Source organism: Anthonomus grandis, chromosome 6, assembly GCF_022605725.1.
Source record: "Anthonomus grandis grandis chromosome 6, icAntGran1.3, whole genome shotgun sequence".
NCBI lineage: Eukaryota > Metazoa > Arthropoda > Insecta > Coleoptera > Curculionidae > Anthonomus > Anthonomus grandis.
This window is the reverse complement of record NC_065551.1, coordinates 26,400,829-26,416,193: the sequence shown is the minus strand read 5'-3', so window position 1 is coordinate 26,416,193 and position 15,365 is coordinate 26,400,829. Positions and strand designations below refer to the sequence as shown.

Here is a 15,365-nt window from a genome sequence, read left to right as displayed (position 1 = left end):
AGGCAATGAAAAGAGAGATTAAAAGAAGATGAAAAGCCGATTCAAGAAGGTTTTGAAAACTTACAAAGGCTCAAAAAAACCACTGTGATGGTAAACTTGGTTTTATTCTTTCTAGTCTACTATCAAAATAATGTAAATTACATGGTAATATCAGAGAAAAGATTGATATAACAAACTACAATTTTCTCTATCTAAGATGTTTATTATAATCTTGTTTGAGGTATTTATCTTATCAGCAAGTTATTGTTTATATCATCCTCCTTCGCCCACTCATGGTGATAAGAATCATGTTTCAAATAATAGATCTGCATGTATATAACCAGATATATGCGTTTTAGGAAGGCAGATCCAGATTCAACCAATCTGGTTTTGAATTAAAATTTTATTAGTGATACCATCAAGAATTGATTTAACAATAAATGGTATAGTCCTTCTAGTTTACACTTAAATTAGATATGTTGGTGTGGCATCCGACATTTAAGTTAATTTTTAACTGTCATATTCAAAATATTGTGGCAAACGCTTACAAGATGTTGGGATTTATTGCTGTTTTACGCGTTCAGGATCGAAATACTGCTCTGTTCTGTGGTTTCAGTGTTACGGCATTTCTATAAAATTCAAAAGGTCCAGAGGAATTTTTTTTTCATCTTATAAGGTAAGAGTATGAATTTGATGATGTTGTGCTGACTTTGGGTCAGTTACAAGGAGAACTTTTTGTTATACCACTTTATCCTATTTCGTATGGCAATAATCGTGAGAGTAACATTTAACTTAAGTTTAAAAAAAGTGATTGTCTTATGATTCTTATTAATAAATTCAATTAGGTCTTAATCATTGATTGATTGAGCGAATTATTTTATTTGCTTGTTCCGTTTATGAATAATTAAAGAATTGCTAAAAGGAAAAACAAACATTATCCTAAAAAAAGTAAATAATTTTACATATCCCTAAGATTACCGGCTCAACTTACACGTCCCATTACGGACCGTTGGCCAGGGTTTAAATTCGATCGAAAAGCTTTTGAGCCGGAGGCGTTCCAGAGGTCTCGTGTAAATCTTCCTCCAAGGGACCGAAGTACACTTACCTTTAATCGAGCCGGGGCCGTAAGTCTTCAGTTTTACGATAGGGATGGAAGAGAAAAAAGGTCCGCTCCATACCAGCCAGCAGATTTGCTGGCACCGAAAATTCCGGATCCGGAGACATAAAAATCGCATTTGCGAGCCGTAGCGAAAATGATGCATGACTTTGCGCAAAAACACGGCCTCGGATGTCGACCATCGATCATTTCGGGAAACATGGGTTGTTCGCATATTCGGTTACGATGAAAACCCTTTTCTAGTATAGTATCCAGTGTCCTTTTTTAAAAGGGCGGTGTTTTTTTACTCAAAATGCATGCTTTTTGCGGCATACTTTTTGTTGTAACTTTTGGCGTTATTTGATAGATCGAGTTAATTGCTTTATTTTTAGATTCTGGCATGGCTAAATTAGTGTTGTAGTAGACAGTGACCAATCAGTTTAAGTCACTTTTCGACATCTCTGCGCAATTCTGAAGTCTTTCGCTTTAGATGCTGAATAAGTGAAAAAAATAAAAAAATAGCAATATGATGAACAATAATTAAAATCTATTTTAGTTCTAAAGAATGTTTCAATAAGAACGCAATATTTGAATTGCGCGCCATGTTTCACAGTCATAATATCACATGATTATGACATGACAGATCGATAGTTGACAAATGGGAGTTAGTAAATATGGAGCACTATGACACGATATAACAACGCGTCCTGATTGTCAGAAATTCAAAATCATCACATGTTGATGAAAATCAATTAATATCATCATAAATCAGTATCAAAAGGGTGAAAGTTTAATTGCCACTATTCGTAAAGTGCATCCAATGTTCGGTCGTAATTTATCAAATAATGTTCGTAATTTATCTACTGTGAAAAGAATAACCAAAAAATTCGAAAGCACTGGTTCGTTGGTGATGTGAAACATGAGATCGTAGAGGTGGTCGAACAAACCATTACGGCAGTTCGCGCGAGAGTGTGACAAAGGCTGATTCATAGCTGCATGCCTACAAAAACCAACTGACTCAATAACTTTTGCCAGTAGACATGAAAACCGAAGAGAATTCATCAATTAAATCCTTGAGTAACCTGCTGATCTTGCAAATATGATTATCTTCAGGGATCAGGCCCATTTTCACCTCGATGGCTTCATTAATATGCAAGACTTCTCTTATTTGGGAAAATCTACGAATGTGTATATCTACCACAACGTGTAATAATTGGACAGTTTTTCTTCAAAATCCAAGAAGATAATGCAGTAACGGTGAGTGGTGATTGTTGTCGGGCTATGATAACACAGTTTGTTGTATCTCATTTGGAAGTTATTGATAATGATGATTTTAGTCACAACGGTGCTAAAATGAAACAAGTATACCACCCGTGAAACATTGACGATCCTGATCGTGTCATTTTCCGATTTGGTGACCAGAGTCACCAATAGTTGCAGGTTTATGCCAATAAGCCTGCAACTATCGAAGCATCGAAATCCAATATTAGACGCTAACTGTTTTAAAAGAATGAAGTTTTAGGACTAGTAATAAAAACAACTGTAGTAAAATAAAATGTACTCATGAATAGATTTAGTACGATTCATCGGCTTTAAAGTAAGCCTTAAAGTTTTTGAATTTCAGTCTGTATTAAGCTTAGATGTAATTAAGATGTCTGACACAATTCATGGTATAATTTCCACATGAAACATCAGGACGTACAATAGATGTGTCATCCTTTAACAATATTGCTTTGAGTAAAAGATTCCAGGTGAGATTAAATTACATTAGGATGTGGGACCACCCCGAATAGCGTCATTAAAAACTTGTCTATTACTAGTAGATGATTCAGTTTTTAGATTTTATGAGGTAGTCTCCTTGCTACAGAAGTTGGTTTTCCATAAAACCCTAGAGATTAACAAGAACTTTAGTCATCAGCTAAACGAATTAAGTATTTGTCTGTGATTGACAGTTACGTATTTCTTATTAAATATGTTGAATTTTGCAGCCTCTTGAATTGAATAATTTGTCACCATATATATTTATATGGATCAAATATGTTAGTGTTAATTTAAAAATTATTATCAGGGTAAGAGTGTATTAGGAGAAATCTGGCATACCACTTTTTGGTATAACTCGATATGAATATTTATTGCGAAATATGCAAATTCATGATTATTGAGTATATTGGGCTTGTGGTGCTTTTTGATTGAAGTCCATAATACCCCCTTCTTTACTAGTTTGATTATCACAAGTTTCTCCGAAATCTGTTTCTACTAAATCCATACGAGTATCACTTAAATTTGTAAAAGTGCTCAAATCTACTTTTCCCACTAATATATTATTTACTACACGATCTTTACATCCAGATTCAAGTATTCGATTTGTAGTACTCTTTCTTTGAAATCCATTATAATCTCTTCTTTCCTTTCTCTTCTTCATTATAGTTTTATTATCAAAATGTTAAAGTTTCTTGTGTATTCATATAATTATTACAGACATTTTGCAAATTGTTTAAATCTACTATCTGTATACACACAGTTGTTACAGGTAAAAAAGCAGTAGTTTTAACAGGTATCCAAAGTAAATTGCGGATGTATGGCGGCGACTATAATAACAAATGAATTATTGACTTCAGTATCTGTATTTCCAGGATTTATATATGGAATCCCTAATAACCTCTTCTTTACATGTTTATTTTTACAATTTTCTCTAAAGTCCATTTCTGCTATATTGATATTAGTATTATACAAATTTTAAAAATAATCCAAACTACACTTACACTCTTTTTCCATATATCGACAATTTTTTTAAAATTTTGCTTCTGGCTTGCTGAATTCCTTTCTTATTCCTAAATAATTAATTATTTTAACTGAATTGAATATCTCATTGGCTTATGCTATATTAGTCAGGAATTCGTTATCATGTTAAAAAAAACAATTAAAGAATCATTAAACTTTTAAACATTCCAAATCACGTACGGGATGAAAGTGATTTTCTATTATGATTAAAAATTAATGTAAGTTTGAATTGTCGTATCCAGGTGTTAGTAGAACGGTTATAATTTTACAGCTGCATTAAACCCGTTGTTACTGTAATACAAATCTCACTCTAAGAAGTCGTTGAACCGTTTGTCAAATATAGCATCTATCGGCGACATTATAATTATTTTTACCACTATTCGCCGACCAAAGAATACCTCGACAAAGGCCGGAGGCATGATAATTTTATCTTAATTCCCGAGAACCGTTCTTATACATTGTGCCGTGATGCTCATTCCAAAAACAATTTGAATACTTTTATTATTGGATAACGGTTCTGGACAGCTCCGCGACGCGATTTGATAACTGTAGTTGGCTTACGACGATAATTCGAAAACATTCCTGGACCTTGTGTGTTTACAAAATATTTTCACTCAGGGTAAATAATTTTTGAAACTGTCAATTATGCCGGTTTGTATAGGTTTAAATAAAGAAATATGTTTGGGTTTCTAAGAAAACTAAAAAAAAACATTCATTATCATGTCACTGTGAATAATTTTAGAACACCTTGAAATTGCAATGTTACACCTGCCACAGAATAAAAATTGGTTTTGGCGTTTTTATTTTGAGATTTCCAATTTTACAGAAGATCAACAATGACATAGTTTTTGAATATTATTAATTAATTTTTGTGTGTACATCTATTAGCACATTAATGCCAAATTTAATAACACTGCTTGTAAAGTTATAGTGCTAAAAAAGAAACGCTTTAAGGTAGTCGACCTTTACAAATTTGTTTTTTTTTCGACAGCTTTATTTGCTAATTAACATCAGGTTTTCAAATCGGTAAATTAACTATAGTGTGTTAAACCTTTCTTTGTACTCGTCTTATTTTTCTTCATTAGTTTCATCATAAAAGTAGATCTTCTTTATAGCAGCCTATATTATACAAAATAAATCCAGATGCTGCTCCTATTTTCCTGTATTTAAAAAATTCCTGATTTCTAATAGTTTTATCTTCTCAGTTTTATTTTACATAAGATTTTCTTTATTATGTTCTTATTTTTCTTTATCAATTTTATTATAATAACAGGTCTCACTTTTATTATTGCATCCTGTAGAGAATAATTTCAACTCCTGCTATTCAGAATATAAATTTTTCCTTTGATTTGCAGTCTGCCAGCACCTGTGGTATATCCATATCAAAAGATTTCTCGTTTACTACTCTTCAGCTCTTTTAGCTGTTTTTTTGTGGATTTTCATTTATTCAGCTTTAATATATTTGATTTTGTAGAGTTGCTCTATTGTAACTGATTTTGAAAGCCTTAGGGAAAAAAATACTTCATTGAGAACGATTCTTTTTTTACTTTGAGTTTTGCCCATTTCAATCGAATTGAAAGCTTCCAGGTACTACATCTAGGTCAACAACATGCTTTGTATTTAGATTTTGAGTGTATGGCGTTTCAGTTGATGACGTGAAGATATTCAATATCTATCTACTCAAGCGATTTAATTCAACAGTTTGATTATGTAGATCTCATAAGGAACACATAGTTTATGTTAAGCTAGGTAGTACCAATTATCATAATATTCGATTATTGTGTAGTTTTTAGTGCTGATACAAAGCCATTTACTGGACTGGATCCAGCAGATTCAGTTCAGCTATCGCTGAAAAGCTCCGCCAATGCCACCTTTGAGGTGGAAAGAAACGCAAAATGGATTATTAGTGAAGGGGACTAGATATAGTTTTTCTTCCATGGATTTTTGCTATTCCATCTACTTGAGGTCATATGAAATAATATACCTTAGAGAATTTCTTGCTTTTGCTTTTTTAATTTTTTACTTATGGAATATCATTCCAGTTTACTAGCTATCACAATAAAATTGTATTTTTTTTTTTTGCCTTTTTCAAACATTTCTTTGAGGCATTTTCAGATCTCACTAGTAAACAATAACAAAAAAATTACTAAGAAAATGTTTCCTTTTTTGGTTTCTAACCATATATCACCAAGAAAAGCATATTAATTTATCTCTAATACTGTATTAAAAGAGGTATAATTTTCAACATTATTATCATCATTATTTACTTTACATCTTGGCTCATCAACTTTCGCAAAAAAACCAATGCAAATTCATCAAGTCAAGTCGGTAAATTTGCTTGAATCAGATGCAGAACCTCGACAACAATACCCGTCCACATCCTGTGTACCATTATACTCTGTATATGCAGGGTGGTGCAAATCACTCCGACCGGTTTCTCTCTGCTCTAAATGCGTTTTGTTTACGGCTGGTCTATTTCTATTGTCTCCGAAAATGGCTATTTCAAGCGACTCGGCAGTGTCGTAGAAAAATATCGTGCTGAGGTCAGGGATATTGACACCACCTACTTTTGGTTGATACAAGGTAGTCCATTATTGGTAAGAAGTCGTTAATCTTATATTATTTATTATGGCATACTTGTTTATGAATTACTCCATCGTATTAATTTTGTGCTCTACTTTTAAAGGTACAATTTTTCTCAGAAGTTATGTGTAAATAGCTTTATTTGTGCTATGCAACCAAGAATATAGACAAACACCTTACATCAAAAAAATTAATTCTCATTATAATTTAGTAAGTGAAGTTTCTTCAAAGAAACCACAGAACATATGCGACCGATTAGCGACCCGGCTAAAAGAGATATTAAACCTGCACTTACACGGTATACAGTAAAATATGTGCTAACAACTCTCATCTCTTAGGTCAACAGACATGAGACACTCATTGGTCGATTTCATTTATCTCAAAACAAGTGAATCATTTCGAAAGTAGACTATGTCCCTTAACAGACTTTCTCTCGGCGCCTCTGGCGGTCTACTACAAACAAAACGGAACGATATCGTATCATAAACCACGTAGGAAGTAAAATTTCTATACGGATACGCCGTTCTGAAAAATTTGCATCGAGGAACAAAGGGGCGTCCGGAATACGGACAGAACGAACCGTGTCGCTTTCCGCCGTCATTATTTATTTGTTGTCACTGTTTTACTCGATGCACTGGCAATTGTGCAGATGATGTTGCAAGCGGCAATGATACATGAATGATGAGTTTTGATATGATACAGGTACTCGTATTGGAATAATTATATTCTTATTGAATAACATATAAACCGCAAAAAATTTACCCATTATAGATCCAGTAAGACCCTATACGCACGGCAAAAAAATACTTTAAAGGCTATGTAACCTTGTAATGATGCTCAGGGGCTCATCATCTTCCATGGCATATTTCGTCTTTTTCTGACCAATGATAGGGATACCTCTGTAACAGTGTTTTATGATCTGACCTGACCATTTGCCTGAATCATAATGAAAAATAAATTATGAGGTTTAATGAAATACGGAAACTCTTGGATTGAAATTATCAAAGAAAGCAGAGGTTTTTGAAAGATTGGCATAAGAATCGCTTGTAAGGAGTAGAAAAAATTTACATATTATTATGGATTTCCAGTGGGTTAAATAAATAAGCATACTTGAAGACTAAACACTAAACTTTTATTCACTACTTAGATCAGAATAATCCGTCCAAGACAGGGCCGTAGTAAAGCAACTTTGTTACATTGCCTCTTAATCGGCCTGACTTACATATAACTTAAGCCTCTATAAATAAACTACCTTCATCTTTGCCTTAGGGCTGCACTGGACTCTATAGAGGACATCATTAATCCTCTTTAATACCGTCTATGGATCTTCCCAGGCCGGCATCAGCTTTGGTGATATCTCTTCCTTTCTTTGACGGTTTCAAAGTCATACTTTAACATCTTGCTGAAATCCTGAACAGTTTGCTTTCAGGTCATATCGGTCGTATCATTCGAGTGCTTGCAATTCTTAATCGTTCTCTGACCAATTCGTGAACAACGTGCAGTTTCATTTTTGCATCGTCCACATAATCCTCTACTGTGACTTCCTCTTTGCTTAAAGTACCAAACACCAAGTCACACGGTAAACGAGGATCTTTTCCGAACAAAACCTGGGCTGGTGTTAACCCAGTCGTATCATGAACTGCAGACTTGTAGGCCGGCAAAAACGTTGCCAAGTAGAGATCCCAATCCTTTTGATATTCATCCACCACCTTCGAAAAATGTTCTTCGATTGCCTTGTTGAATCTCTCTACCATGATTCAAAGCTGTTTTCCATGTTTTGTGAATCCCAAGTAGTTCACAAAGTTTCTGAAACAGCGTGGTTTCAAAATTCTGTCCTTGGTCAGAATGCAGCTTTAGAGGGATCCCAAATCTGCTGAAAATATTGTTCACTAAAACTTCCGTTTCTTGGTTAGGAAGAGCAAAGACTTTATTGAAATAATCCATGGCGACCAATATTTACTTATTTCCCTTGTTGGTCTCGGGAAATGGACCGGCTATATCGTTGGCGATTCTTTCGAATGGCAGCTCTACATTATAATTCTTCATTCTACCTCTGCATCTTGTGCTAGGGCCTTGATTAGCTCCACATGTCGGACATTTTCGGCACCATGATTTCACATCTTCACAGTAATTAGATTTTATCAAGAATCTTGTTTACTCCCAAATGAGCTCCACTTGCTCCACTATGCATCTCATCCAAGACCTGGTTAATTTTCTTCTTTGGGACCACTAACCGTTTCTTAATCATTTTTGCATTGGGGTTCTCCTATGCTCTCGTCAACAACCCATCCTCGAAGACTAGTGAGTCCCACTACGCCCATAGTGCCTTAAATGTCGACCATCTATAAAGACAATATAACATGTAAATGTTTTTTTAATTTCAGACAATTGACACTGAACTGTTTGACTATTTAAAGTGCCTGGAATTAGAAATAAAATAAATTAATTAATAAATTATTCCAACAGTTAAACGTACATGCCGGAATTGCCTTAACTACTCGGAATTACCAAGAATATTCTGGAATTATAAAAACTATCATATGTATATGCTTTTGTACAATTCCAGGCAATTGAGACTGTGAACTGTGTGACTGCCTCAACTGAGCATTATGCATCTCATTTGAGGTGCATATTTATACTTTTCCAGGCAACTTTTATTTGGTAAATATTTATCAACTTATTTATTCCAGGCAGATTTTCGAATCCACAACAACAATTTAGGAGAGTAAAAAAACATAATTAATGCAAATCAGTTAAAAAATAATTTGCAAAATGAACTTAATCATGTTTGGTTACTTCCAGGCATTTAAGGTGATAATTTATATTTTTCCAGGGCACTTTTATTTAAAACATAATCGTCAACAAATTTTTTCCAGGCAATTTTTCCTGTCCACAACTTTACTTTTTTCTTGGTCTTTTACTTGAGATTGGTATAGCTGCCTTCGATGTTGGTTGTCAAATCTTCTCACTAGGGCTATGGCCAATGTCTCATAGTCTCGTTGGTGAGAAGCTGGTACTGTCTGGAGCAACTTCAAGGCCGATCCCCGAAAACCTACCACCAAAGCAGTTGCTTTATCTTCGTTATCTCAGGCATTGGCAGCTGTAGCTGCTTCAAGGTGTCGCTTGCGCAGTTACAAGCTAGGTGTGCAATGTAAGCACAAAAAATTTGACCGGCAAACGTTGGAGGCTTTATGTGAGATGCTATGAGAGCTCAATCTCTCCAATGGTTGCCCTTTTATTCGGGTAATTTCGAACTGTAACTTGTTTTCAGTTCACAGTTTCAGTTTAGTTTGTGTTTAGAATATATCATAGAATCCAAAAATGCATTAATATTTTTAAAATAATAAAGTTGGTAGCTGCCCAGTCTTCTGGACGCACCCTGTAAAAGGTATTTTTCCAGACTTTTTGGACACACTGGATACCCAATAAGGTTCTTCTACTAATTTCTAGATTTATAAAAGAATGTTCTTTAAGAGACCTTTGTAACAATTATATTGAATCAGTGAATGCCTATAAGGTTTCCTCCATGGAATGATAGCGAAAATGACATGTTATATTGTTTATTATTCAAGGAAAAATTAAACAAAAAATTACCTCTATTCAATTAAAAGTTTTTACTTACTAGAAAGTTTCAAGAAAAACTTGTTTGTTTATTTTTTCTAAAAGTAATAAATTATTTGTTTTCCCTTACAGGTCGTCCGACGAGCACGGTTTTCCAGACCCGACGGGCGGCGCATCGAACCGGTTTTACGAGCGCACGAGCGGCGGCGTCGTGGCCGCCCCCACGTCTGCCCCCGAGGGCGGTTCCGGCACCTGCAGAGGCGGCCGGAACCGGGATCGGTTCCGTGGGGGCGGCGGTCACAGAGGAACGAATTCGGTTTGGGGAACCACCACCGCCGCTGGTTATGGAGACACGTCCAGGTATGATCAAGATTTTAGAATCCAGAAATTAAGAATTTAATAGAAGGATTATTACGATGGGCTTGGGTAAACTCATTAGCAGATGCTTGCACCGACTTCTTTTTATGTGACCATTAACAGACCTTAAAATTTAACGGTCTCTTAATCCAAAGTCATTTGCACGGACACCATTGGACCAAATTTTTATTATGGGTCTTTTATCAACTTTTTATTTCCGGTACAACAACGTCAGAGCGAAACAGAATCTACTTTTTTGGCGAAATTTAAGGCAATATTAAAGACTTCCCTACACTAAAATTCTATAGCATAAAATGGATTCTTTTAGTGATTAATAGTCATAAATGGTTAATAAAATCTTAGAAGACCGTTAAGGAACCAAATCTGGTAACTTAACTAATGGTGCAAAGCATATTAACCAAAATTGTACATCACATTACGACCGCCTTAAAAGGCTCATATTCTCTTATACCAAATACACCTTTATAACTATCAATAAAAATGAAATAAGGAAACTTAATGCATCGTACACCTTTTACTTACTAAGAGCAATCATGTTTTTTTTTAGTTGCACCTGCCAAACTTGAGCAGTCTCACTTAATGCGATCTTAACTGAATCATTAAAAACAACAATTTATAATATCTAAGGTAGTTAACCGCGAGTTTAATGTCTTCAAGACAATAAAGTCTTATCTACATGGTACTTTTTATTGTGTATTTATAGTCTATGGTTATCACTATTGTTTATTAATGTTTGTAGTATCAATTTATTTAAATTAACTGTGGTCGATAGTGCCAATTAGCTAATCAATTGTAATAAATAAAAATATATTTATTTGGTTTTGGTATTGCATGTAATTGATGAAAATTACGTTTAAATATGAATTAAAATTCAAAATTAATTGACAGCTTTAAGTTTTAGCAACGTTTACTGACGGATGTTGATTATAGATCAAAATATTCGAATACTTTTTGGTATAAATAAAAATCGACTTGTAATAATATGTAATTATTTAATGTAATGTAATAAATTAAAAGTTGACAAATTATTCCGAAAGGTCGTAAACGCATCTTTTTAATGTCAGTGTTTTAAATTTAGTATATCAATGACCTTATAATTGGTGACTCCACTACTGATCTCTTATCTTTATCCTTGATCATCTCTAGGTGACTTTACAGGATACACTGTCAAAAGTTACAGTCTTTTTCTGTTATGAACTTAGTTAATATTGAATTTCCTAAAGTTGCCTTGCCTGCTTACTTTGCATGTGTTCAATCTTAAATTTTATCTAAAATTCGTATTTGGGAACACACAACAGGTTTAAGACGTACCTTCTCCATTCTGGGAAACACCGTAAGGATTTTGCAGAATCTGAAAATCAACTGGAATGTCGTAACTTGGAATCGTGTCTCGTTAGATCGATAGAGCAAATGCTTTCATAGAGCTATGTATCCTTCCAGCTTAGAAGCCCACAGGAAGGAGTATTATCCTCAAGCCTAGTAGTCGACAGGCTAATCATTTATTTAAACAAGGCTGGCACCCAAGAGTTGTATCTCTAGAAGGTGTGCAGTTTGAATAGTTTAGTACTATTCGGTTTTTGGTTATGACGATTCCAAACTCTCCAGATACGATCACGCAGATATCAGGATTCAGGAGGCCACTTGTGCGCTTTGGACTTGCACCTAGGATCTGTCATCTAAGATCTTTCATTGGATCTACTCATCTATTGTAAAACCTCTTCTTACTTATGGGGTCTGGTGACCCCAACCAGAGCGTTTGAGGAACGAGCATAGGCTACATGTCGTTGGAAAACTACGGACTGGTGAAACTGGTCACAGGCTATATAGGAATGTCATCTTCTTCGGATGTATGGTACCTGAGAGAGTGGATAGTAAGGGTTTTATGACCCATATCGCAAGAAGAGAGCAGTGGCAGGACTCCAATGGTCTTTTAGCTAAACAGGCAGAGCATCCTGGTATATAGATGGCTCCAGAATAAACAACAGAGGTAGTGGGGCGTCATATACCAAAAGGACATACTCGCTGTGGGAGCACACTTTGCTTTTTTGAAATGGGGACATAAAATCCTAAATGTGAACTGAAATTTAACTGTTGTATTAATCTGCCCGGGCAGCAAGGCTACCATTAAGGCTATTAGGTGAGCTCCAATTTCATACTGGAGTGCAAAAAATTCCTGACGGATTCAGCTTGTCTGCGTGCGTGGTGGTCAGTCAGGCTATACAGGAAACGAGGAAGCGCACTTCCTTTTTTAGATATAGGATAGATTAGGATAGCAAAACGGCCGGTAGGACCCAGACCTCTGTCAGAACATATATTCCCTAAAAAACAAAATAGGTGAAGTTGAGGTCTTTTTACAGATCTCGAAGCTTAAAACGGATATACTCTGTTTCTCTGAACACTTCCTGAAACCAGACGAGATCTCAAACATTCATATTACTAGATTAAGCTGATGTCCTAATATACCAGATGTAAAAGAAACCATGGTGGAGTCTGGTCTATGTCAAGCATGACCTGAATGCAGTTAGCGGTCCTGAATTGGTAGAAAAAACCTGTAAAATGGTATTTGAAGTAGCTGCTGTTGCTGCCTTTGCACCTCATTATTTTAACTGTGTACCATCCTCCAGATGAGACATTTTATAGAGTTATGGTTTTACAGACCAAATTTCTGAGAATATAACGCAAATACAAACTTTATTCAAAATTCTGATAATAAAGCTCGGGATGCATGACAAGTAGTAAATCAGTATAGAAACATTAAAAAAAAACGATATTCTATCAAATATAAACAAAATACCTGTAACTTGTTCACACTATGTTCAACTCTTAAATATTCAAATTCCTCGGTTTTCAGTTTGGGAAAGTTAGCTTCATCGAACTCAGGGTTGCTATTGATAGTCAAAAATCTAAAAATTCCACAGACATTTATGGCTTTAACATAGTTCTTTAAAAAATATAAAAAAACACCAAATATCCTGCCAATTAAATTCTACCATATACCTCTTAAGAAGTATCAGAATGCATGTCGATCAGAGCATCTTGTTGACTGTGTATCCATTCCCCGTTCCACTCGCATTGTGACTATGCAATACTTGTCTGGGGACATAGTTCTTGCAAAGAAAATTAGAGAAGATTACATAAGCAAGAAAAATTTTTAAACTCTAGAGAAGGGCAGTTCGAGCCATAACAGGTCTCCATTTCAGAGTTGATGTGAAGGAATTTTGTTATTGGTCTTAACATACTGACACTGCCCTCACTTTATATATTACGGTGTTAGTATATACACATAAAAACTTGAATCAATATCATATTCAAAGTGAATATCATAACCATATTCAAAGTGAATATGATAACCATAACGCTTGACTTAAAACTGACATCAGGCTAAGCTATTTAAGACTAAACAGGTCATGTATCAGTGTAAACCATTTTCGACCAAAATTCTTTAATAGTAAAGTGAGGGACATGAGTGAAAAACGGTTTTACAAATGTATAAAAAAGTATTTATTGACAAAAGCTCTCTTTCCTTTTGGGGAAATACCTAAGTGCTAATGATTTTACAGTGTAAATTATGGTATGGTACTGCAATGTTAACTCTATCTTGTTTTAACTGTGTCTTGTGTAGTATGTATATGTTTTGCATTTATTTTTTGCCTATATTTAAGGCTTAGCAACTTTAATATTTATTGACGTTCGTACGAAATTTTAGTAAATTTAAATACAGTATTCAGAACCTACAATTGGCATAACAAAATGTGTTTACCTAGCAATATTATTTTTTTTAAACCAGAGTGCTTCATTGCTTTCTTCAAAGCTACTGGCCTCTGGTAACCTTCGGTGTGGTAACCATTAGGAGACCGATGCGTACGCTAGCCACTATCTTACAATTCAATTCAATCTTAAAATCAATTTTTATCCATTTTGGTAAATACGTTTTTCTTTCTTGTTTCAGGTATAACAGTACCGAGCGAAGTCAGTCGGAAACAACAGGGTATAGCTCGGCGCCGTCGTCAGAATCGAATGAACGGCGCAACTCGGATAATGTTCGGAAGAAAGCCAAGTCCAGGTCTGGCTCTCGATCGCCATCACCAAACGGAAGTACCAGTAGTCGATCTCCTTCGAGGTAATCATAAAAGCGTAATTTTATTAAACCAAACTGAAGATTTCAGTATTTACGTTACTGAAGATAGAGATGTTTCTATATGGAATGTACCGAGGTAGTCGATGAATCACAACATTTTTTTGAAAGTCTGAAAATGCTCTACTGAGACTAAACACTACTTTCTAAAGTTATTTTTATTTTCTTTTTCCGAATTCAGTTGGAATTATTAGATTATCTAAAGTTCCTAATTTTTAAATACTATTACCCACTTCTTCAGTTGAATCTGTGTTGATTTTTGTTGAAATTTTTATTTAAAAAAAAACCTTAACCTCTTTAGGTCGCGTTCGCGCAGCAGTAGCAGTTCGTCATCGTCGACGACGTCGCGCGGCACCTCGTCCACGTCGTCGCCGTCGCGCTTGCGCAGACACCAGCGTCGTTATAAAAAATCCGCTGCGGCGGCGCAGGCGGCGGGCGGCACCGAAACACCCCTGGACGACAGTAGGCGACCTCTAGGTATTTGCGTGCGAAACTTACCGGTCCGGTCGAGCGACACCTCCCTTAAGGACGGTCTGTTCCACGAGTACAAAAAACACGGAAAGGTCACGTGGGTGAAGGTGGTGGGCCAGAACGCAGACCGGCACGCAATCGTTTGTTTTAAGAAACCGGAGGACGCGGAGAAGGCGTTGGAGGTCAGCTACGATAAATTGTTTTTTGGGTGTAAGATCGAGGTAAATATTTCTTGCGTTTAAATTTTTTGAAGAAGGATCTGTGGAAAATTTACATAAATCCGAATGCTAGATTCTGGCTGAAAAATCAGCTCGATAGCTAGATGGTCCGTTCTCCTTATAAAGGCCATCTAAGCAAAAAGCCTTCAGGTACGGCAAGAGA

At 35.4% G+C, this 15,365-nt stretch overlaps 1 protein-coding gene across 3 annotated transcripts in view; it reads left to right on the top strand.

The window, feature by feature from the left end:
* Positions 1 to 15,365, top strand: part of LOC126737312 (protein split ends) — a 137,378-nt gene that overhangs the window by 84,508 nt on the left and 37,505 nt on the right. For all 3 annotated transcript variants that reach the window (XM_050442164.1, XM_050442163.1, XM_050442165.1), the window contains exons 3-5: positions 10,133 to 10,360; positions 14,328 to 14,498; positions 14,815 to 15,205. In XM_050442164.1, coding sequence (XP_050298121.1) covers positions 10,133 to 10,360; positions 14,328 to 14,498; positions 14,815 to 15,205 — 790 coding nt within the window. The remainder of the gene's footprint in view (positions 1 to 10,132; positions 10,361 to 14,327; positions 14,499 to 14,814; positions 15,206 to 15,365) is intronic.